Source organism: Ipomoea triloba, chromosome 4 (assembly GCF_003576645.1).
Source record: "Ipomoea triloba cultivar NCNSP0323 chromosome 4, ASM357664v1".
In the NCBI taxonomy this organism is placed as follows: domain Eukaryota; kingdom Viridiplantae; phylum Streptophyta; class Magnoliopsida; order Solanales; family Convolvulaceae; genus Ipomoea; species Ipomoea triloba.
Window position 1 is genome coordinate 31,956,324 of NC_044919.1, and position 25,858 is coordinate 31,982,181.

General features: G+C 37.6%; 4 protein-coding genes across 4 annotated transcripts; 1 reads left to right on the top strand and 3 right to left on the bottom strand.

The window, feature by feature from the left end:
- The first annotated feature begins 2,909 nt into the window (after positions 1-2,909).
- On the top strand, positions 2,910-6,331 carry LOC116016555 (asparagine synthetase [glutamine-hydrolyzing]). Its single transcript, XM_031256878.1, has 12 exons — positions 2,910-3,191; positions 3,284-3,422; positions 3,525-3,620; positions 3,897-4,038; positions 4,127-4,317; positions 4,408-4,569; positions 4,646-4,726; positions 4,830-5,051; positions 5,132-5,266; positions 5,374-5,454; positions 5,556-5,750; positions 5,828-6,331. Exons 1-12 carry the CDS (start codon positions 3,112-3,114, stop codon positions 6,071-6,073), a joined length of 1,770 nt encoding a protein of 589 aa, XP_031112738.1. The 5' UTR covers positions 2,910-3,111; the 3' UTR covers positions 6,074-6,331.
- A 494-nt stretch (positions 6,332-6,825) lies between these two features.
- LOC116015369 (protein PMR5-like) lies at positions 6,826-10,655 on the bottom strand. Its single transcript, XM_031255411.1, has 5 exons — positions 10,224-10,655; positions 9,956-10,127; positions 9,683-9,861; positions 9,162-9,320; positions 6,826-7,380 (listed from the first exon to the last, which is right to left on the bottom strand). Exons 1-5 carry the CDS (start codon positions 10,499-10,501, stop codon positions 7,044-7,046), a joined length of 1,125 nt encoding a protein of 374 aa, XP_031111271.1. The 5' UTR covers positions 10,502-10,655; the 3' UTR covers positions 6,826-7,043.
- A 2,170-nt stretch (positions 10,656-12,825) lies between these two features.
- Positions 12,826-16,257, bottom strand: LOC116016170. Its single transcript, XM_031256333.1, has 8 exons — positions 14,569-16,257; positions 14,391-14,489; positions 14,167-14,255; positions 13,969-14,059; positions 13,694-13,908; positions 13,520-13,606; positions 13,055-13,434; positions 12,826-12,983 (listed from the first exon to the last, which is right to left on the bottom strand). The coding sequence occupies exons 1-8, from the start codon at positions 16,255-16,257 to the stop codon at positions 12,826-12,828; spliced, it is 2,808 nt and encodes a 935-aa protein (XP_031112193.1).
- A 6,795-nt stretch (positions 16,258-23,052) lies between these two features.
- On the bottom strand, positions 23,053-25,852 carry LOC116017292 (gibberellin 2-beta-dioxygenase 8-like). Its single transcript, XM_031257844.1, has 3 exons — positions 25,371-25,852; positions 23,485-23,824; positions 23,053-23,388 (listed from the first exon to the last, which is right to left on the bottom strand). Exons 1-3 carry the CDS (start codon positions 25,826-25,828, stop codon positions 23,167-23,169), a joined length of 1,020 nt encoding a protein of 339 aa, XP_031113704.1. The 5' UTR covers positions 25,829-25,852; the 3' UTR covers positions 23,053-23,166.
- Positions 25,853-25,858: the final 6 nt, after the last annotated feature.

The following is a 25,858-nucleotide window of genomic DNA, read 5'->3' on the forward strand; positions in this document are numbered from 1 at the left end:
AGACCTTGTGGTCTAGTGGTACCCAGTTTACAATTTCACATGGATGAGAATGGGTTTAAGTTTCAGTGGAGTCAACCGTGCACTCCTTGTGCAAGCTCTAAATATGTAAAATCACTAAATCAAATCAAATAAAAAAATTCATTGGATTGAAATCAGAGTAACATTGTCATAATCAATCTGAGATTGATTCAGAATAGAACGCCCAATCTAACCCTAATTAACATCAAAATATACACCACCGATACCAAAACCTAACCGCCAAATCCATACAAAGTGCAGCCCTGTCTCTTGAGAGCATACACGACATCCATGCGGTGACCATCTTTCGGCGAGCGTGGTCAGTGGCGAATGACGCTCTCAAGGAAGATCTTGAGGACGCCGTGAGTCTCCTCGTAGATGAGGCCGGAGGTACGCTTCACTCCACCACGGCGAGCTAGACGGCGAATGACCGGCTTCGTGATGCCTTGGATGTTGTCCCGGATTGAGGACCTTACGGAGTTACGGTGTCATTTCGCTCTTCCCTTTCAAAAACCCTTATTACCGCCTTTTCCACGCCCATACATCTTTGGAAAATCCTTCTCTTCTAAGCTAAGAAAATCTGACCTTTCAAAGGTTTTTGATTGCTCTGTATCTTTACATATTTATTTGATAACACATGGGGTTGATTTATCTATGAAATTTTTTAGAAGTAAAATTTAATCAAATAAAAGATATTATAAAAAGCTATATAATCATCAATGTAAATATCAGGTCACAGTACACAAGGAAACATATAAGATTATTTTAAAAGGAGTATGAAAGTTTTTAAAAAAAAAAAAAAATTATAATACAATGGTGTTAGTTAATTTGATATCATGGCCTAACATATAACCATGAGTCAAGTTTGTGTTGATTCAACTTGAAGATGCAAAGGAACAATGAATATAATAATGTATATAAAAGACCTTAATTTGATGGGCTCAGGGCCTTCAAAGCTAAGAATATTGGAATGATATTCCAAAATGTCTTGCTTCAGAAATCATATTTATACATACTATTTTGGAGTTACATTGTACAAATTGATTTCAAATAGGATGACCCCACGTACGTGCCGTTCTCTATACATGTATTTACCACGATATGTTTTGAGGCGCTTTAACGCATTATTAGTTGAGCATAACCAAATTTGATGTTATTCTAGCCATTGGGTACGTTTGGATAGATGTGGCTGAGCTACCAAGTCGGCTCATAGCTATCCAATTTCACTGAGTCCTATGTCTTGTTAATTATATTATCCCACCGAACTATTAGGTCAACTAGCTGACCTGAACACGAGACTTGGTGCAGACTCCCCGGACAAATGGAACAAAAATAATACAGCGTGAAAAAGAAAAGGAGAAGATTGTGAGTTCCATTAGAGGAAGCAATATAAAAAGGTGACGCCGGTTAAAGTTTAGATGTCATCTAGTTCGCACAGAAATTGATCGCTCTTTGAATGCTTTGAATATAGCATGCAATCTCAATTGTGGTGCAACAATAGTCTAATAGCCGCCTCAGCTACATTAACCTTCCTTATAACACCACCACCAAAATCAAGTCTAAATATTTAATTTATTCAATATACATTCTCAAATAATAATTATATGTTTTTTTGTCACGCAACAAAAATATTTAATTTTACATTACCATATAAAAGAGTCATTACATGCTATTTGAGTGCAAGATGCTTGACACATTAATCTTGATAAATGTCAAATATGGCCTTAATTATTTAATATGGATTCATATAACTTTAAAAAAAAAAAAAAACTTAAAAACAAACTTGCCCAACCCACTCCATATGTCTGATCTTCTGTCCTCCACTGCGTTGCCGCAAGCAATCAGCAGACTGCAGGCCATTAAAAGTCCGCCACGTCAATGCATTCCTTCTTTAATTGCTAGTATGAAAGGATAAAAATGTGAAAATGAAATATCCACGTGAAAAAAACAGGGAAAAGAAATATCAAGTTTATCTATTAACTATACAATCCATAATTTTCTTCTATATAACATTATCCATATGACACATGGCATTATGTTGCAAACTCCCATTCTTTCTAAAAAAGAAATTATCCTCCCTTCTAAATTTACATTTAACCAAGATATAGCAATAAAAATCTTTGTATTATAAATTGATTGTGTATTATGAGTTAAAAATATTCAAATTTTTGAATAAATATCATGGACAAGCATGCCACACAGAGTCTTTCTATTGTCAACACTCTCTTTATCGAGTCCATCACATAAGATCTTTCTAATTAATTTACTCTGTTATATGGTTTATCCTTATTGAGTTTTTCTCGTCTCGAATTTAGTAAATTATATACAAAATCATTTAATCTGTTCATAACTACAAAGAGTCAGTATTGACTCCATTGAAGCTCAAACCTACAACCTCCTCATATGAGAGAACAACTTGGTACCGCTGAACTAAAATGTCCTTAGCCATTATAATTAACAAATTGAGTGAATCAAATAAAGTTATATCAAAAATAAATATTAAGATGTAAAATTATTGATCCTTGGACATCATATGACCCTTGGGTTGGGGCAAATGATATTAGCGTGGCATGGTCACTTTTTGTGTAGTATATTCTTATATCCTTTCTTTGTATTAAAAAAAAGGTGAATTCTTAAATAAAAAAAATCAAATTAAAAGCTGTCAATTTCAAAGGCACATTAGCCAACAATAATTGATGAAGTCTACCTCGTTTAAGTCATCTTAAAGCAAATTAAATAATAAAAAGAAAACAAAAATAAGTTGAAAATGCAGCACAAGTGTATTCTATCCAAAAAAAAGTTTGAAGCGATGAAACGTCGCCGCATGAAAGGTTAGTTAATTGCGTCATCCAGTGGCCCCCGGAGGGCCTATAAATCCGCGCCATTGCAACTGATCCCAAGCACTCCCAAAGCGAAGCAGAACACGGCCTGTGAACTCTGTCTACGTGCTTTTATCTCCCAATTTTGTGCATTTCTCTCTGTTCCCCTACCTTCTCTCTCTCTCTCCCATCTGTTCGTTCGCCTTTCTTTCCAATACATTCTTTAATTTCCCGTCTTCTCCTTTTCCTCATTTTCCATCTCCACCCAGACACCATGTGTGGAATCTTGGCCGTCTTGGGTTGCTCCGACGACTCTCAGCGCAAGCGGGTCCGCGTTCTCGAGCTCTCTCGCAGGCAATTTCATTTCTCTCTCTTTTTTCTCTCTCTCTTTTTCTTCGTTTTCAAGATTTTCTGGGGAATTTAATGGGGCGTGATCGTGTGAACAGGTTGAAGCACAGGGGACCGGATTGGAGTGGGCTATTTCAGCACGGGGATTTTTACTTGGCGCACCAGCGCCTGGCGATCATTGATCCCGCCTCCGGCGATCAGCCTCTGTTTAACGAGGATAAGAAGATTATTGTGACGGTGAGGGGACTCTCGGGTTGATCGTGAATTCGTAATTCTTTCGTTGAATGAATGTTTTTTTTTTTGGGTTTTATATAAATAACGACGTGTTTGGAGATATAGGTTAATGGAGAAATCTATAACCATGAGGAGCTGAGGAAGAGTTTGCCGAACCACAAGTTTTTCACCGGTAGCGACTGTGATGTCATTGCGCATCTTGTGAGTTGCTAAACTAAATCATCTAATTTGATAGAAAGAACCCTAAATCATCTAGTTCGGGCAACACAGCTAAGTTGGTCGGACTATTGACTTATAATCATAATGTTATAAATTTCTCCCAACGAGGGCTGACCTTATTAATTTGAACCAGTTGAAGTGACCGTGGGTTCCCTTGTCACTCAAAAGAAAAAGAAATCATCTAATTTAATAGAAAGAACCCTAAAAAGAGCAAAAAGATTGGATTTTGATGTCAACCCCTGGCTTTGTTTTGTTCAGTATGAAGAACATGGAGAGAACTTTGTGGACATGCTGGATGGGATGTTTTCTTTCGTTTTACTGGACACTCGTGACAACAGTTTCCTAGTTGCTCGTGATGCTATTGGGATTACTTCCCTCTATATTGGCTGGGGGCTTGATGGTATATATATATACCTTCTTAAGTTCTTCATAAAGTGTTTGCAAAAAGCCTGGGTTTTGATCAATTTGTGTGTTTGCTTTTAACTCAGGTTCTGTTTGGGTGTCCTCTGAACTGAAGGGCTTACATGACGATTGTGAGCATTTTGTGGCGTTTCCACCAGGACACCTGTACTCTAGCAAGTCCGGTGGCCTCAGGAGGTGGTACAATCCTCCATGGTTCTCAGAGGCTATCCCTTCAGCTCCTTATGAGCCCTTGGTTCTAAGGCGTGCCCTCGAAAACGTGAGACTAATTTTAGTTTGGGTTGGAGAGAAAGAATGGTTAAAAAATGTGTATACTGAAGAATTTATGTTGTGGAAAAAATTGATGCAGGCTGTGATCAAGAGGTTGATGACTGATGTGCCTTTCGGGGTTCTTCTTTCGGGAGGGCTCGATTCATCCCTGGTTGCTTCTATCACGGCTCGCTACTTGGCTGGCACGAAGGCTGCTAAGCAATGGGGAGCTCAGCTGCATTCCTTCTGTGTTGGCCTGGAGGTCTGTCTCGAGGAACCAAAATAAGTAAGTTGATGTGTAGTTCTTGATACTAATTTCTTGTTTTTGTGCCTTACAGGGATCTCCAGATCTGAAAGCCGGGAGAGAAGTTGCTGATTATCTGGGAACTGTTCATCATGAGTTCCACTTCACAGTTCAGGTATGGAAAAAGCAAAGCAACATAGTTGAATTGGAGATCGAGTTGAGATATATACATATATATATTGTGTTGTGTAGAGTCTAAGGTTTATAACATGTTGCAGGATGGGATTGATGCAATCGAGGATGTTATTTACCACGTCGAGACTTATGACGTGACGACAATCAGGGCAAGCACGCCCATGTTCCTAATGTCGCGCAAGATCAAGTCACTTGGAGTGAAGATGGTGATCTCTGGTGAAGGATCTGATGAAGTTTTTGGGGGCTACTTGTACTTCCACAAGGCACCCAACAAGGATGAATTCCATCGTGAGACTTGTCGAAAGGTAGCCAAGGTTAAAGGCAGGTATTTTTTTGGTTGAAATTAGAAGGCGGTTTCTAACATGGTGTTGTGCTGTTTATGCAGATAAAAGCCCTGCACCAGTATGATTGCCTGAGAGCAAATAAGTCAACATCTGCTTGGGGGTTAGAAGCCCGAGTCCCGTTTCTGGACAAGGAGTTCATCAATGTTGCCATGAACATTGACCCTGAATGGAAGATGGTAAGAACTAAGAATTGCATCCAAATCCAATACGGGACGCGATTATATCAGTATATATGTTACCTGGTTTACTTACTCTATCTGAACTATTCTCCGTTTGATTTCAGATAAAACCCGAGGAGGGGCGGATGGAGAAGTGGATTCTTAGAAGGGCTTTTGATGATGAAGAGCATCCCTACCTCCCAAAGGTCTTGAGAAAAATATCTCCCAATTTTGTCCATTAATGATTGGAGATGGTTAGTTTCACATCCACTGACACAAGATGTGTTTTGTTTTTGATTTCTTGCAGCATATTCTGTACAGGCAGAAGGAGCAATTCAGCGATGGCGTGGGGTATAGCTGGATCGATGGGCTCAAAGCTCACGCGGAGGAGCATGTGACCGACAAAATGATGCTCAACGCTGCACATATCTTCCCTCACAACACCCCGACTTCCAAGGAAGGTTACTATTACAGAATGATCTTCGAGAGGTTCTTCCCACAGGTAAAACCACACGATTATCAGTTATCTCGATGCAAGAATTCGATTTGAGTCTTACCCGTTGCTTACATATGTTGCAGAACCCGGCTAGTCTTACTGTTCCGGGAGGGGCCAGTGTGGCATGCTCCACAGCCAAGGCAGTGGAGTGGGACGCTTCTTGGTCCAAGAATCTTGATCCGTCTGGCAGGGCTGCTATCGGTGTACATAATTCTGCATACGAGAACCAACGGGCTGCTAATGGGAATTTGGCGACAACGAAGATTATTGACAACGTGCCGAGGATGATGGAAGTGGCTGCAGCTCCAGAGCTCACAATATGGAGCTAACATTGTTGGGATTGTGTGAGATGCTTTGGGTCTCTTCTCCATGTTATTGTGGAGGGTTTGTAGCCTATCTTTTAGATGTCGCGCTGCGGGCGTTGTGTTATTAGGTTGTGTAAAATTGTACCTTAAATAAGAGCAAGAGATCTTACTATCTGTCTGTCTTGTTCCTCCAAACAGTTCAATTGGAAACCCCCTCCTACTTTGTACTGGTTTTAAGGTTTCTGTCACCATTGATAATGCATAGTTTTATCTTTCTGTCAACTCTGTGGCCCTTGCTGCCTTCTAGCCCATCATTTTGAACTTTTGCTTGTCCAGCAGCACAACACATATCAGAATGCAATATGGGCCAATGCTATTAGAAGATCAAATCCAAACCTCAAATTAGAGGTAGTACTACTAAAGCAGGTTGGCCTGTCCCATTGCAGGCTTAACTTTTGGTGGGATTTTACAGGCCAGCCCGTGAAGCCCATAGGATAGGGTTCAAGTAACCTTAACCTGCCCCAGACATGTTGACGACTTGATGGGTCCTATGGGCTGGCCTGTTGGACAAATGTGCTTAACATTTTTTAAATAGGACAAAAAATTATAATTAGGCTTGTATTTTTGCGGTCCATAGTTTTTGTGGCCCTAACCTGCTTCACTGCGGGGATAAGGTTTCAACCCACTTTGACACCCCTAATTAGAGGTGATCACGAAACAGTTCAAAGTCAAATCAGCCCGGAACTAATCAGGCAAGATAGATTCAGGGGTCCAAGTTAAAAAAGAAAAGAATAAATCAACATTGATATTTTGATTACCAATAACAAATATGGAACATTATCCATTTTGGACAGAGTTGAGCAAGCAACCTAAAACCAATGACTAATCTAAAACATTAATCACTTAGTTGAATACTCTAAACACTTTGACAATAATAACAAGGAACTTTATCCTATAAAGACTTGTGTAATATAATGAGTGGAAGAGACTCTCATCAGAAGAAAAGTCCAGTATAGAACAACTGATTCCAAGTATCAGGCAAGCCAGGAAGGCACCAATGGCTACAATCAGCAGAGTGGTCAGGGTTAGCCCTTTGCTCTGGGGTGAGATCCCCACTATATATTGAAGGGTGTGCATCTTTTCTCATGGCAGATAACAATGTTATGTCCAGCAAGAATGCAGGGTAACTCATGTTCCCTATCACTTCTTGTATCACCTTCATTTGGTCCGGGTATACCCCCGGGTATGCCCCGCCCGTCACCGCTGTCGGCGCCGTCTCCCCGTAACAGCTCTTCGATGCCGTCACCGTGCCCGCGCTCCATTCTCGGGGGCTGGCAAAAACCATGTCAGATCACATGTCACAATATTTAGTCAATACAGACTATCGGGTAATAGTTGTTGGCAAAAATCATGTCAGATCACATGTCACAATATTTAGTCAATACACACTATCGGGTAATAGTTGTTAGGAAAAATCATGTCAGATCACATGTCATAATATTTAGTCAATACAGACTATCGGGTAATAGTTGTTAGGAAAAATCATGTGATCACATGTCATAATATTTAGTCAATACATACTGTCGGGTAATAGTTGTCGGTTTTTCTGGCCAGACATTAGTCAAATGTAGTTGGTGGAATATTCTGCTTGGAGGTGTTTTGCATTGGGGAAAATATGGATTAGGTGTGTGTAGCATGTGAGTATGCCACCGACGAGATGGGTGACGCAAAACGGCAAAAGTAATACTCCATATATAGTTATATAGTATATAGTATTTTACCACAAGAAGAGATGTGACCAAAAGTCCAAAATTGAAGTGGACCTACTTGCCCTACTGGCTGCTGCCTTTGTATTATATATTTATATTCATGTCGTTTTGCTATACCGCCTTGCATTATTGAGAGCCACCACACAAAGAGCACACTTTGAAAACTCACCATCATTGCTCACCGATTTCACATTAGAATGATTTACTCAACGCTCTCCAGCAATGACGGCATGTTTTCCTTGTCATCGGATCTATATAAAAATCTTATATGTTTACATATAAATTTTTTTATCAAGTTCTGTTTCGTATAAAGTAATTAAGTTGATTTATAATTTTATATTGATTTACCTGATTATGCTAGATGATGCAGGATTTGGTGCAATGACAGTAATTGATGCATAAATAAAGGTTGGCTACAATAATTCAGTTTCAGCCTCAATCCTATAATCCAACTTGCATGACGGCTAATTAGTGATGACAGCTATACTGGGGCAACCTATGTTTGCAAAACAGACATAGTAAAGTAGCTGCTGCTTTCTGTTTTACTATTATTTTTATAACCTAAATTTTCAGTCTTTGTCTAATTATATTAAGAAAAATTATATATGTACTATGGTTATATCTCAAATAAATATTTCCTTTTAGTATATTAAATGTTAATTTTTAATGTATTAAAAATTTATTATTAAGTAGTATATTAAATAATAAATTTTCAATACACAGAAAATAATTTTAAAAAAATCAATATTTAATGTATTAAAAATAAAATTTCTATATACTAAAAATAAACCTTGTATATGTTATTAATTCTCATTGTAAGGTGAATTATGGTCCGTGATATAATGATTGCAACCCCAAACCAAATCAAATTAGTGGATCTCACCTCTATCACTCTATGTGAGGGGGTTCGACCCCACATTCTTAGTTTAAACGCTAAACCTGGGGACCCCTTACCTCCTACACTATGAAGAGTGTTAGAGAATGTAAATTGCGGGATGTGTTTCAGCGAAATAAGTTTTGAGTGCTTGCCCTCATTGAAGATTCAAACGGGTATTTGTTGGGTCACTACACTCACAGTTAACCTTTTGAGAACTATGAGGGCGGTTGGATCCCACCCTCTCGTTAGAAGAGTTATAGGTGCAACTACTTAACTACTAGATCATAGGTGCAGCTACTTAACTACCAGAGAACTTAAATGGTAATTACTAGGCCAAATTCTGCACTCCAATAAGCCTTCCTAGCTAGGACCAAATGACATGCACCAGAAGATCTTTAAAAATAAGGGAACACCAGAAGAGCTTAATCATGGGATTAAGACAAGGGGAGAAAGGAATAAAACATACTTGTAATGAGTGGGGGAGACTCCTTGGAAAAACAGCCTGGTTCTGCTTCTATCAACATTAGAATCAACCCAGCTGGCCCATGTTCTCAGACCCTTTTCAAGAGCACCCAACCTATCCATATCTTGGTACAACTTCCCTTCTGATTCCATGTAGTCCCACCTGCATATGCATCAACACTTATTATGAAAGTTAAGCACAACCCTGCCAAATTAATCTGTTAACTTAATAACCACACCATTACAAGTTCGATTCCCAATAAAAACAGTCTATTGACTTTTTAGTTTGAACCAGACAACTATGGACAACTTAGCTGATTTATGTCAATCAGGACGGAACTTACTCATTGCACACTCAGACAGTGACAGCGGGTTTCCTAGTCACCCAAAATCATTATGAAAGTTATGTTTACTTGCCCAAGCTATCATCATCAACTTCAGGCTTTATGCAAGTGGGAATATTTGAGGAGGGCTAAAACATTAAAAAAGAAGATTCAATGCAAAGATAAAAGATAGTGTACCCACCCCTGGAGATTGCCTTTGTGGACCCACCAGTGCCCTGTGTTGAAAGAAAGAACATCAGCATTCTTCCAAGCAATCCCATTCCTACTAATGTCGTCTAGTTTCAGTATTCTTTTCCCCTGCACTGAGTCTATGTCTACCAGGTATGGCGCTCTGTAAAACGACAGTGTCACTCCATAATCCTGCGGTTAATTAAGAATGTTCGATTTGACTAGGAAATGTTTGGCAATAAGATTTAAGACTACTGGGTGAAAGAAATTAAATTAAAGGTTTTACCAAGAATTTGAAAGCTGAGAGAGGGTCACCCCTGATCATCTTAGTCTGTGATCTTGGGACGAAAGCTGACACCATGCAAATCAACGACTCCCATTGGTTGAGCCCCAGAGAGTCCCCCACAAACATCACGGTCTTCCCTCTCATTCTCCCCAGAAAATCCAGCCCGTTGAACCTAGATCACAAAACCAAGAACCGGAAAAACACCGTAAAGATCAAAACTTTACCACGACATTTTAACCGCAGAGCAAAGAACATGGGTTTCTGCTACCTGGGAACGTCGCAATTCGCCGGTTTCCACCGGTATTTTAGGTAGTCAGTGTCGGGTCGGCCGTACATTTGGCAGTTGAACTCTGGGTCAATAATGGCAGGGCAATCAGAGGATTGGTAAATAGGATAGGTCTCGTCAAGAACCCAACTGCCCACAAACAGAGAACACGAGCTCAGATTGGCCTGCAACAATGGCGTTCTATGGCGGCCCGATGCAGAGACACAGCAGTATAATAGAAGGAGGCAGAGAATGGTGAAGGGGGGAGAAAGAGGAGCCATGGGAGAAGAAGAAAGGTGAAGAAAGGGGAGTAGTGAAGAAGAAGAAAGCAGGAAAAGGTATAGAGGATTATTGGGGTAGTATTATTATAGAAAAGAGCGTAAAGGGAGGTGGGGTTTTTTTTTTGTTTTGTTTTGTTGGGTTGTGGCGTATGCGTGCATGTGAAGGTGGCTATATATGAATAGAAGGATTCACGTGTTGTTTGAACTGGCCGTGCCCCCAGCGGTGCTGCTAGCTCACTCGTGACTTGCCTTCATTCAATCATACATGCATCTATATGCCAATACTCTAAACATTCTCATTGCACATTTTGATACCCACGAATTTTTCCAGTGGAACCTTTCGGTGACCATGAATTTCTTCAGTCCGTCATCCAAATAAGTTACACAGTACATACCTTTTGCTAATGGCAACAGATTTTTTTCGTCATCCAAATAAGTATAGTATAGGAACTGAATTCTTTTTTATCTTATAACTCAATGAATAAAAGTGTTATTTTTTCATTTCATCATTTGTATGATGTAAAAAATGAGAAGTTAATTATTGTTTTTAAAGGTATCTGTCAGTAAGCCAATGGTGCATGATTTAGTCAACAAATTTGGATGAAAATAACCTAACATTATCCATTTTATTATCCAATTAAGTCTTCAAAAATGGGTGCTCATAATTAATTCGAATGGCATGACTTATTGTTGAGGGCATAAGTCAAATTATTCTCACCAACTAAACATGAAAATTAAAATTCAATAATTATCGTAATTTTTAATAAATAAACTATTTGAAGGGTGGAAAAGACTATTAAGGCTCGGAAGGGAAGGGGACGACCGGTTGAAGGCAACTGGGGGTAATAGAATCTAATAAGGGAAGGCCAATCGAGAGGAGGAGTCAGCTTGATATAGAGCAGGTTAATCAATCAGAGGTCGATTGGTTCTCATGGATGAATGAATGGAAGAGATTACATGAAGAGGAGAAACTAGAGAGGGAAAACTCCGTGGGAAAAGACAAGTGATAAGGAAGAAGAATGCGAGGCCAATGAAGTCGATTGGGAGAAGTCATACTTGCCAGCTGCCACCGAGCAAGAGCTCTGGTACTCGGGGATACGAAAGGATGGACCGAAAGGTCAGGGCAAGCCCGAGTGGGCAGGAGGAGAAACTGGTTGGAAGCTCGTCCCTAATAAGGCCGCAAGCCCAAAAAAGAGGAGCTCGGGTGAGGCAAATTTGGAAGCTCGCTTAAAGCAAGGAGGATCAGGAGCGAATTTTGTGGACATTACAAGGAAAGTAGATCAAAAGGCTTTAGGAAATCGAATCAGATGTAATAAGGCAAGGAATTATGTACATTTATGGTAGATTAGGGTTACCTATTAAGAACCAACCACTTCTCCTTGTGTAAATAAAGGCATTCAACCTTGAAAAAGGTTAAGCAATTCGAAATAACGATTTTGAGAGAACAATCATGTTAACAACTGTTGAACATATGTAATATATAAATATAAATGTGTAATCTAACTATCAGCTTAAACTTTTAGTTGAGATAGAACACATGCTTCAATTACAACCAAGTACCTAGTTTATACTATATTTTTGAGAGGGCATTTGGAATGATGGAAAACATCCTAATATATAAAAGGGTATTTGGAGCATTCTAACACTCCAAACGCACAACTTCAACCATTGTACGTATAAACGGTATAATTCTCACTGGACCCATAGCTTTTGGAGATAAACTCTCCAAAATGCCCCCATTAGTCATTATTAATTAATAGATAAAAACGCATTGATTAATATATGATTACATAACTAAATTAAATTGAAATTTTCATTTACCATGGATACTTTAATTTTCAACCCTTTGAGTATTTCTTTTCTTAGCTTTTAAAAAAAATTTCAACTTGACCAATTTAACTGCAATCGCTCCAATCTAATCCCAACACTCTAGCGGCTCCCCCAAACGGGGCCTTAGTAGAATGAATTGGGTGATGGTGACTGCAGGCAATCAGATGATCAACTTGCAGTTTTGGACCTGTGTTTATCCATTATCAGTGTGCTGTCTAACACAGCAATACAGTTTCTTTTCCCCGATTTTACGGGACTAACTATATCCTGAATCCCATGAATCCGCCTAGGTCCACGAGACATAATGCACCCCATTTGAAAATGTGGCATGGACCCTTAACTGATGAACTTTTAATTTAGCAATGAAAACAAAAACAGCAGCCTGCCAGTACTGATTCAATGTCTCTCTGTTCATTCATTCAGTCCCAAGTAATCCAGTATATCATATAGGTTTTGAGAATCATAGGAAACAATGAAACATAAAACATAAAACTCTAAATGTCACCTTTCACCTCATCAAAATCACTAAAGAAACCCCCCTGTTGTTGTAGATAAAAAAGACCAGAAAGTTCAATTTCTTCATCAGGCAGGAATGCTTCAGAAGCTGGTGGGATGTTATTACCATCCACGTCGTCTTCTTCTGCACGAAGACCTGAAATGTTAGTGCAAAAACCTAATTCGTTCTGCAACGGAGGTGAGGAGGATTTAGATGCTTATAAGTACTTTGCGATTGCAGCAGCAGCGGCTTCTGGCACATGATTGTGCCATTGAAGTTGAGGAATGTGTTGTCTAGGAAGTCCTGTCTCTCGGTTTTGCTCATCACTGAGAACCCGAACGAGCCAGTCCATGTGTTCATTGCATCCGGAAGTGCAGGCAGAACTAGCCTCTGCACTCCCAGTTCTACAAGTTTCTGCACAACAAGAAGCAGAAGATCTTCATGACAATCGAATCTCGAGAAAAATGGCAATGGAAACGACGGCAGGACAGAATTGAATGTGCATACCTTCTCTAGCTGATTCATCAGGGCGCGACACATTCCCAGTTTCCTGTGTTTAAACAGTGTGGCAATAAGTGGGATCTCAGCCACTTTTTCTCCATGAACCCTGGAGATGCCAACATACATTTTAGCATTCATTAAGGATGTCTGCAAAACAAGGGGATAATGAAACATCATGGGATATGGGATACCTTAATGTAGCCACTGTTACAATTTCATCATTCCTCTCCAAGATTGCAGTGTAGAATCCTTGAAAATTCAAACGGTTCAGATCAGACCTGGCAAAATATCAGAAGTTTAGTTTACCATTAGAATGGAAGAAAGAAGTTACACAATAAAGAAGATATCTCAATATAAGCACTAACCATTGACTAAAAATTATATCTTCCACAAGATCCCTGTTGGTTCCACTTTCCTCAAGAGATGCAAAGCACTCATGCATCACACCAAGCGCCGCCCTAAGCCTGCCATGATTCTCTTTCGAATCATTTTGCTTTGTGGCCTTCAACAATGTCCAAGAAAGGTCATTATATCCTAGTGGAACTCGTTTTCCCAGAACCCGACGAAGACCCAAAAATATCTGCAATTATAGGTACACAATGTGAAATTATCAATTATTAGGCAGAGGCCGATGATGGACCAAGTCCAGCACTAGGTGGCTATGGAGATTGTCGGGTCCAGTGGCTGAAGGGCCAAGTCCAACACCTTGCCTCTCGAAAATGTGGCAGAGGCTGAAAGACCATGTGGCGGTACTGGTAAGCACTTGATTCTAAAATCAACCTTTTATGATTATCTAACTATCTACACAGCACATACAAGAAATGGAGATTTGAAGTACCTGCTCACATCTGTAGTTGCAGAACCATTCCCTTTCAGGAAAGCAGTCCAGTTTAAGGAGACAGTTGCTTTTGAGACACCCAACATGATCTGCAACAAGTTAGATCATACAATTGTGTTGAAATATCCTATAAAACATTGGTATATGTCTGGAAAACAATTTGGAGAGGTGAAAATGAAACGGAATTGCTCACACAGATGATCGCATTGGTAACAGCAAAGAACAGTCTTATCTGAGATTTGGTTTTTGTTTCTATCAAATTGGTTTGTGTGACAGATTCCACAACAGCATGAAGGGCAAAACCAATCCCCAGGTGGTAACTCCTGAAAACGCAACGAATCATGCAACGAATCGACTCCTCTTTATAGGTAACAGAAAAATGAAATAAGCGCAATTGAATACCTTTAGACCAAGGCAACTAGCATGAAATGAAGAGGGGCACCCATCACACAGAAGCAATTCACCATAATCCAGACAGATAGAACATATGTCATCATGTATGGTTGGCAACTTAGGACTCCTCTGCTTGTTGCAGCCCTTTGTTTTGGGGACTTTCACATCACTTTTGCTTTTCATCTCCATTTGGCAGTCGAACAACGACCTGCCATCTTCCAAGAATATATATGAAGAAGGCCTGTGATATGTGCTATTTGCATGAGCTTCAAAGTTACTAAGCCCATAAACTTGCTGGCAGCAATTGCATAGTATCCCTTCTCGAGTGATCATCCCATCTTTCAATACACACCCATCCTTCTTTCGGTACTGCACCTTTGCCCAAGGCAGAACCACATTACTGTCTATCAAACCTGACAGAATATTTCGTTTCGTCGAGAAAGACAGTCTTTGCTTTATTGGCAGATCAGAATCTTTAACCAGCATTCTTGATTGATCAGAATCTTTAACCAGCATTCTTGATTCCTCAGAATCTTTAACCAACATTCTTGACTGATCAGACTCTTTAACCAGCATTCTTGATTGATGAGAATCTTTAACCAGCATTCCTGACTGATCAGAATCTTCAACATCCTGGGCAGTAATTGAACTACTCCTGGATTCAAGAAATCCAGGCTTTCCCATCTGACTAACAGTACCAAGAACCTCAACATTATCAGTTTCAGATTGATCAGTAACACCTCTAGATTCACTGTCTTCTCTGGGAAGATAATCTCCATTGGCTTCTGCAAACCATTTGCAGGCTGTAAGAAGGGAGTAAAACACTTTCCCACAGGGAGCTTTATAGCGGAGTTCTCTCTTGTTTTTCTTGTGGGCATAAAAGAATTCCCATCCACTGCTGAGTAAATGCTCCTTGGATTTAACTTTGGCCTCTGTTTTTTCTCTGGAATCAGAAGAGATTTTCCGGTCGCAGAAAGATATATAGTCAGAAATGGCTTGAGAATCCGCTTGAGGAGGAGGCACATACACTGCTAACTCCTTGCATTCTTGTGGGTTCGCCATTAATGGCGGCTCAATAGCAGGGAGAGAATCTGTAATATCAGAGCAAACTTGGGTGAGAGACATATAAGTTTTCCCATCGGGCGAAATGTAGCACATTCTTGCTCCAGTTTGAGTATGCCCAAAGCGAACTTCCCAGCCAATATACAAAAGATGCTTCTTTACCCTCAAACTCAACTTGACAGATTTCCTCCGCTTTGACAATGGCGTGTTGAGGTACTCAGCAATGGCGTCTGGGCAAAACTCTGCTTCGGATTTCACCGGATGCCACTCCAATTTCCTCCTTCTTCTCCTCCTCCTCTTCTTCTTCTCGGGAGAAGGTGTTTCTTGCTCATCATCATCATCATCAGAAGAAGAAGAAGAAGAACTCCCGGGTTGTTCTTGGTCAGAAAGAGAAAATCTTGGCAGGAAAGAAGTTCTGGGTTGTTCTTGATCAGAAGCAGAAACTCTTGGCAGGGAAGACTTCATGGGTTGATTTTGGTCAGAAAAAGAAACTCTTGGCAGAGAAGAAGGAAACTCCATAATTGAAGAACTGTTCACGTTATAATTACTGAACCCAAAACCCTTATCATTAGATAATCTTCCAAATCCCCCATTTATACTACTAAATCCGCTAAAACCAAACCCGCCTCCGTTCATGTTCGATTAGAACTGCAGATCAAGAAACAGAAGCAAGCATAAATAACATAAAACCAAGAAACTTGCGAAACAAGAAACAATGAAACTAAATAAACTAGAATGAAAGCTAGAGAACTAAACCGTGAACACTCTGATCTTCTGCAATTTTTCTGCCAGAAGTTTAGGTTTTGCTTTGTTTTTCCTTCTAAAATGTTATAACCCTCGCCATTGTTTCAATGGCGTAGAGGTCTACTCATGCTGAAATTTTTGCAGTGACCTACTTCTTCCATCTTGTTTCCTTTTTTTGTTTCCTAAAGCCATATATCTGACTTAGAATTCTGACTTCAACACAATTTGTACATTTTATGATTCTTTCCTAAAGCTACAAAGCAAAATCAAATTAAATAAAAGAATTGTACACTAGTTCTTAATTAATTCTTTTGGAAGAATCATATATTTTGCTGCTTAATTTTAGTTTTTCTCCTTTTTTAAATTTTCTTTGGTGACAATAAAAACCTACAGATATTATATAAGGATGAACGTTCGGTTAGTAAATCCTCTTATGCATGTAATAACCGTCGGTTTCGGACAATGCTTTCTGTTGTGGGGTCACTCACCATTTAGCATTGCAAAGTGTTCAGAAATGCACCATTGAGTGTGTTGCATTGCAGACTTTGTCCCAACTTTGACCGAGAGAGAATGTTAGCAACTTGTAACTTTTAGGTATAAGAATCATGTTTTAATCTCTGTGTTAAATTATATTATATTAAATTGGAATTGATTTGAATTTATGATGGTCTAACATTCTATTAATTTAATTTTATGGTAAATATAAATTCATAATAAACAATCAATATAATCAATAATTCTAACTTAATTGATTGATTTTAGATATTAAGTAAACTAAATTAAAATAAGAAACAAATGAACAGAAGTAACAAGTAGAAATCAATAGGCAATAAAATTCTTCTTCATGCTGGTGTTCTTCATTTTGGCTTAGCATTAAGTTGTTACTCAAGATAATTAAATTATATTGTGATTTATAGTTAACATTGTTACGTAGTTCATTATTAAATGTTCATTTCTAGTATATTATTGAATGTTCATTTTTAATGTATAACTAAAAATGAACCTTTAAAATATAAATGTTTAATATATTAAAAATGAATTTTATATCAATCACCTTCCCAAGGCCCTAGCTGACAAAGGATCACAAGAAGTAAGCTAGTTGTTTAAAAATGAGTCCTATTAGGGGTATTAATAATCATTCCATCCCCTTAATGGATGGTGGAGACCTACTAAATTATATAACTAGAAATCATTTTCTAGAACCCTCCCTAAATCTCTACATTAACTTAAGGTTCTAGAATAATCCATACATCTCTACTACTACTAGTCTTATATACATGTTTCTAGAAAATCCCATAAACTATGGAAAGCTATGAGAAAGTCCAAGATAGGTCTAGAATGATATAGGAAACCTAAAAAATGTGCTGCAAAGTGTCCCGCACGGTACACTAGACAACCCTAAACGATGGACTGACTGAGAGGCTTATAGATAGCCCCTAACTAGAAGTAGGGTGAAACCCATTCCCCAATGCGGGCCTTAACTGACAAAGACATTCAAGGAAATAAACGAACTAATTTAGTTAAGAGTTAATTACCGTTTTGGCCCCTCAACTATGGCGAAAGTACCAAATTGGTCATCGACTTTCAATTTTGCCCGATTAAATCCTCAAGTATTGATTTTTTGACCGATGTGGTCCTCCGTCTGTTGGGGTGTTAAATGACCGTCTAATTTGAGGGCATAAAAATCTATGCTGAATTCCCACCTAAATTCCCACAAATCGTTCGTTATATATGCTCTCTTCCAGATTTCTTCCCACCACATTTTTCATTGCTAACCCTAATTTCATTTGCCCATTTTGTGCAATCCTCGGATTGTTACGGAGGTTAAATAAGAACGATATGATGAAGAAATTGAAAGGCTGCAAATGAAATTAAGATCTACTGCTATAAGAACTTCAAGTACAGAACTAAACTTTTGGAAGAAATAGACTTACCTCCGTTGCCGTGTGTGCTGCTTGAAGCCATCACAGGTCTTCGTGCAATCTAGCTTCCACAGATTCTTGCCAGAATTAGGTCGCCAAGTGAATTAGGTTTAGCGAGATTGGGGATTTTGGGAGAATTAGGTTTAGCGAGATTGGGGATTTTTGAAGAATTAGGTTTACTTCCATAAATTGCCCTTTTATTAATAACTATTCTGTACTTATACAATCGGATAACTTTTAAAAACATCGGATAACTTTTAAAAACATCGGATGACTTTTAAAAACATCGGATAACTTTTAAAAACATCGGATAACTTTTAAAAACACAAAACTAAAATAGGATTAAGTGGGATAATGGTCATACATCAAGTAAATATTTATAACAAATAAAATAAGTTTTTTTAAAATAAATATAATTCAAATCCAGAGAAAATTCAAAAAATATATATATAGTCATTTTCATTTTTGGTCCTATTGTTATTGGGGCATTGCCAATTTTAGTCCACTTCATTAATTTTTGCCACATTGCGGCCAGTCTTATTTAGTCCTTGCCAGTTTTAGTCCACCGTTAAAATTTTCGTCAAATAACCATCCAAAACAGGGGCATTTTGATCTTTTCATGCTTTGATCATCTCCTTTACCCTTTGTAGTGGTTTTCCTTACATATTTTCATCCAATGAAGATGTCCGATAAAAGCCATGACTTTGTAATGTGGCTCAAATAGCTTTCGTCGGACCAAAAATGGAAATGACTATATATATATATATATATATATATATATATATATATATGGGCAATCACCCATCGGTCGTTGGTATGTAGTTGTGACTTTGTCATTTCGGCACCTCACCTATCCCGGTCAACACTAAGGGTGCGTTTGGTTGGTGGGTTTAGTATAAGGTATGAGTACCAAAATGATTGTTATTGTTTGATTGATAGGTTTCAGAAGACTACTATGAGTTTGGAATATCCCATTAATTGGAAAACTCATACCCTAATGAAATAAGGGTTTCATTTCCCTTCCTCCTTTCTTCCCCAACTATTAATAATCATTCTCATTCTACCATACTACGAAACATGCAAAATACTTTCACCAAAACCCATTACCCTTACCAAGTATTTGATACCCATACCGATTCCGATTCCCATATGCGAACCAAACACACCCTAAGTTTTCGGTAGCTATGATTTCATCCATACGATTTTTAAACTTTCAAACAACTAAAGAAGGTAGAGTATTACATTTATTTTTTCTTTTTTTTTTTAAATTGATTTAATTATTTTTTTTATTATTTAGAATTTCTGAAGTGTAATTATCTATTGATTTTAGATATGGAATTTTTTAGGGAAAATGATCAAATAAGCCCCTGAACATTATACAAAAAGTCAATTAGGTCTCCAAACTTTTGAAAGGTGCAATTAAACACATGATTTTAGTGCATTGCACCCATTTAACCGGTTAACTCCAGGTAACCTTCAGTAAATACTTCCATGGCAACTGACTTGTCAATACCTAGCTTGCCACATAAGCAAAGTAAAGAAAGAATAACAATTAAAAAGAAAACTCAGTGGAACTTCCCCCCACAGCCCCACCTCTGAGAACAAATTCCTAACTTCCTGCCATGGAGTTCTCTCTTTTCAACAACACCTTGAAGGCTTGAAGTCCAAATCGTACGATCGTCGGAATCTATGATGAGCTCATGCTCTAGTATTCTGCACATAGCATAGAGTTTCAAGATGAATGGCCTTACGCGATTCATCTCTTAGGGCACCTCTACAACAATGACATTAACAGTGCTCAAGTTTTGTCGAAGACGATATCGACCGTGATAAAGGAGGATCGGCGCGGTTTGGAAAATTGGGCAGAAGCTATGGACTATGAATTATGCCAGAGTTCATGAGGCTTTACGTGAGTATGAATGGAGCCCAAAGCTAAGCCTCTACGTGACTACCGTCAACGATGGCTAAGAACATTTCTGGGTTCTTCAAAGTTATGCCTAGGTTCTTCAAACTGTTCTCTCACTTCTCTTATCTCCTGTGCCGCAACCTTCACAGCTTGTTTTTCGTCTCCATTTTCGAACACATCCATATCTCCTCTTTCTCATCTCCTCTCCGTTTTCAAAACACACAACTTCTATTCTTTCCTCTCCACTTTCGAATTTTATCCTTTTGTCTCCATCTTTGAAACCCAACGGTTTTGACCGGCGGAGATGGGCTGCAACGGCTTGCTTAGACCTTTGCTGGAGGTGTTTGACTGGAAGTGGAGTGGTTTGACCGGCGGAGATTAGCGGTAGCGAAGTGATTTGACCAATATTTGAGGTGTTTGGTTGGCAGTGGACTAATTTAACCGGCGGAGATCAACGACAACGGCGGAGATCAGCAATCGCTGGTAGTTAGTACAAAACATTGCGGCAACAATGACAGTCAATAGTTGTTTTGATTTTTTTTTTTAAAACTTTACTTGTGTGGCTAGCCAGATATTGACAAGTCAGCAGCCATGGAAACTTTTACCGGATGTTAACTGGAGGTTAACCGGCTGAAGGGGTGAAATGAGCTAAAATTACAAGTTCATGTGCTTAATTGCACTTTTTGAAAGTTTAAGGGTCCAATTGACTTTTGGTATAATGTTTGAGGGTTTATTTGATCCTTTTCCCAATTTTTTATATTGCATGTTTGGAATTTTTAGGTATTAATTTTGAAATAGTGTACTTTACTTCAGTTGTTCAGCAATAGGCATAACTGATGAAGGTAATCAGCATTTAGTTTTTTAATCAAGGGTCACACTTGTGTGAAACCGTCTCACGGATCCTTATTCATGAGACGAGACGAGTCGGGTCGGGTCGAAGCAACATACAAATGTAATACTTTTAAATCAACATATAAAAGTATTATATTTTCCCTTCAAAGTATCACATTAACCTTATAAGTAACAACAATTTTATTCTTGATTAGTACTTCGTATTACATTTGAGCATATAAGTATGACAATTGTGCATATAAGTATTATATCTGCATCTTGACCCGACCCGTCTTACGGTGAGACGGTCTTGTAAACGCGAAAAACTTGAATTGTATATATATATTCAAAATTGAAAGTATCGGTTACAAGAAGTAGTATGTATCAAATGAAAAAGGGGTATAGTCTCTGTATAGAAGTCCTCTGATTCTCTACTAGAAGTATGCCGATTCGAAGTGTGCCTACTTCAGAGTATGCTAAACTGGAAGTATGACAATTGGAAGTGTACTGAATTCGGAGTATGCTGAATGGGAAGTGCGTCGAGTTTAAAGTATGATGAATTGAAAGTATGCAAATTGGAAGTGTACTGAATTCGAAGTATGTCGAATGGGAAGTGTGCCGAGTTCAGAGTATGCTGAATTGAAAGTATTTCTCGCTGAAGGGCCTCCAGAGCTGTTCTTCAATAAATGCCAGGGCTTATATGTAGCTTGATCTTCAAAGATGGCTTCCGGTATTCAAACGTCGTGTTCCACAACGCAGATATACTGCAGGCGTGTTCCAGACGATATCCTGGCGATATTTCGACAGAGTTTCGGTATGTACATCTTCATTAAAACAACATAAAGAATTTGTCAGTATAAGGAGTAAGGCTATCAAGCTAGACAACCAAAAATGTAGAAATTAAAAAAAAAATATTTAGGGTTTTGAGATGACAATTTTTAATAATATTTTTAAAAATATATTAGCCATATATCAGCCAAAATTATTCACTCACATATAATGAAATAATATGGCAATAATTAATATATGGTATTTACCAAATTGTATCACTTTTTTAATATAGAAATTTTACATGTGTAACTTTGACGTGTTAAAAATAATATTTTAAAAATATTTTTAATAATAAATATTATTAATTTTATTTAATTATTTTAACATATTTTAATATTGTGCTCAAACCTTCACAATTCACACATGCGTGTAAAAATGCCTAGTAAATATTAAAAAAAAAAAAAAAAACTAATAACGTGTGTAAAAATTGCATTGGTGTAATAGTCTAATACATTGCTTTAATGATTTATACAAACAATTTTCATTTTTTTAAATACTGATTATTTACAAGATAGTATCTATTTTATAATTTCTCAAACTTTTTCAGTCCAAAGAACGGTGGTTCAAACCTATGACCACCTATTTGAAATGATAAACAATATGTCATTACACTCTATGGTAATTGGCAACAATTTCGAATTTAGTGATTCATCTGTTCAATTTTTCCTTAATACTTAAATCTAAGTGTCAAGTCATAATTAGAATTAATGTTGTGCTAATATAATTGGTTGAATTGATAACTTATACATTGTTTTCATTCATATATATACTTTCTAATTTTACCATTTACTACCATCCACATACCCCTCATATACATATTTTCCTTATAAACAATCCTTACTTACATGTCATCATCTGACTTTTTTTAATTAGTGATGGTCAACCAATTCATGGTCACTCAATGAAAAGAAATCACATCAGGAATAGAATGATTATTAGAGCGAAAAAAACATTTTCTTTACGTTTTAAGTTTACCTCTAAACCTGGCAATAAAATTCTTTATTATATTCATTGAGTACCGATTAATTAATTGATTGATCGCATAGCAAAATTCAGTCAGATACTACCACATTAAGAAAGAAATATTAGGAGGCGGGTACCATTATTCTTAATCAAAATACAAGCTCTTGTTTCTTTTGCAAACATTTTCAACAAAAAAAAAAAAAAAAAGTAAAAAGACCAAAGCACACTAAAGTCTGAAATATAAGTTTTTGAGAATAATAGAAAACAGGAATTGCAAAATCTTTTATATGACATTTGAGGAAAATTCACACTACAAGACATGAGTATTGGTATTAAAAGAGTTGACAACTAAGGACGCTTGAAATTGTGCAGACCAATCTTAAAGCCAACACTCTTCAATTCATGTTGCACTTGAGCTCGAAATTGGGCATAAGTGAAGGGCTTGTACTTGGAGCTCTCAATCACAACATCATCTCCTGGGAAAACAAAATACCCCATAGATATTCTCTCATTTTCTTTGTTCACTTTCACCCTGTGCTTTACGCTAACATACTTGTCATCACTAATGGCCTGCAAATCATCAACCATATATGTAATCTACAATAACTTCAAACAAAAGTTTCATTTTTTTCTAAGTAAAAAGAAAAGGCAAATTAAAGATGAAACCTGGATCATATCTCCAATGTTGACAATGAGGGTGTTGGGGATAGGGTTGACTTGGATCCATTGATGATCCTTGTAGACTTGAAGCCCTCCAACAAGATCTTGGTGCAATATTGAGAGGAGTGAACTATCAGTGTGTTCCTCTACACCCCATGCCCGATTAGCCTCCAAGCAACGAGGGTATCGATATACACGTAATATTTCAGTATCTTCTGAGAAATACTTTGTTGATTCCTCGTATTTTGACAAATTTGATGTTTCCAATTCTAGTTTCCTCCACAATGCTTCGTATATTGCCTTTCCCACCTTAGTTTGATGCTTTCCATATTCTTCTACCAAGGATCTACACCCAAGAATACAAACAAATATGATACATATAGTCTTACACAGTAAAACTTTAGTTACATACATGATACATGTCATGATTTTATTGATAAAAAAATATGTTTGAATAAAAACTGTGACCCACACTTTTTTCTACATTAATAAGAGCAAACCACCTAAGAATAGAGTAAAAATAAAATAGAAAATGAGAGTATATGTAAGATTACTCAAATACAAAATACCAATACAAAGTTGGGATACAGTGAGGACAAAATAATAATAATAATAATAATAATAATAAATATGATTAAAAATTGTGAGAAGTTTAGCATGATAAAAAGATCTTGTGCAAAAATCTTAATATACTAGCTAAATCATATCTTATCATCAGTGTAACGGCAAACAAGGTGGTTACCTAGTTGTCATTAAGTGCTTTACATGGGCCATTTAGTGATTTAGGCGAATTAGGCCACACCTTAGTGGTCTTTGTCTTAAAGTGTTTGTGTATGAGTCTTCACAACCATATCAATTATATACTTTTTATTTGTAAGAATCGAACCATATACAACCTAACGAATTAATACTCAATGTAGTCATGGACTATATAGTGGCTTTCTCTGATTTAGTCTTTGTGGTTAATTGAGTTATCGAGTTTGATAGAATTATTTTGATTGAGTCATCAGATGTTAAAATCAATGACTAAATCGAGAAAATTCATTATAATCGATGACTAAATTGGTAATAATCAATATAGTTGACGACTAATTTAAGTAAAATAACTATAATTGAATACTAAATTAAGTATTAATTTCAAAAAAAAAAGGAAAAATTATCAAGTTACATTTACAAAAGACTCAATTAAGTAAAACCATTGAAGTCGATGACCCAATTAAATACAAAAAATGTTTAGAACTAAATAAAAGAATTATTATAATTGATAACTAAATTGAATATTAACTCACAATATAACAAACTATTAACTTCTAACTAATAAAAATTAAATTACATTTTCCCCTCCATAATAGCATGAAAAATAATACAGTTGACTAAAGCAAGGTTGCAGTCAAGTACGGAGTATATGATAATGATAGTGTCATTTCAACTCATTTCTTCTTTAATTAATTGGATTAACCTTGGGCAATCCTACTATTGATTCCACTGCCAATAATGTCAATTTCGAAAAATACAATTATTCTAAGGTACGACGAAACATTATATATGCACTAAAATAATATTTTATTATTAAAAAAAATTAATCCTCTATTCCCCGTAGCTTTCGCTACTGTACTACGTCTTTTCCCCAGTCGTTTTCATTGTGAAAATTTCAGTGATGTGAAGGATCAATGGATTTCACACGTGAAAAGGAAGTTTACGGAGAAAAAATATCATGAGGGGTGGGTGGACCATGAAATTAGCCAATTTGCCACTTTTCTCCATGATTAAATTAAAGTTGTATCTCAGTGATTGATCAATTATTGTGTAATTGGTTTTCTTAAATTCTACGAGTCAAACATAGACCGCATCGAAACCCGACGACGACGAAGAAGATAAAGTGAAAAGCTGACCTGAAAGATTCGAGCATCGGATCCTCGTAATGAAGTTCCGGCACTTTGCTTAGCGGAATGTTGAGCCCTTCCATCCAATTGAGGTTGCTGGAGGCCAGCGCCGCCCCTGACGCCGTCAACCCCGCCGTGCCCAAGAAGTAGGATATGCCGGCGGCGCTGTTGAACGCTGCCTGCTTGGCTTCGTAGGCCATGGAAAACAACTCCCTCGCACTTTCCAACATTTGACTCATCAAACTTTCTGGGATTCCGTGGTTAACCAACCTGAAAAACCCCCATTCTCTGCACGCCTCTTTTACCTTTTCCTCGTCCTCCCTCATGCGCTCAAAATCTATGATCGGAACGCCGTCCCCTTCCGCCGCCTCCATTTCCGGCGACTCTTTCTCAACGCCGCCGTGGTTTGGGTTGACTGACGACGGACGAAACAGCGGCGGGTAGGATTCGTAGTCTGGCTGCGACATTTTTTTTTTTTTTTTTTTTTTTTTTTTTTT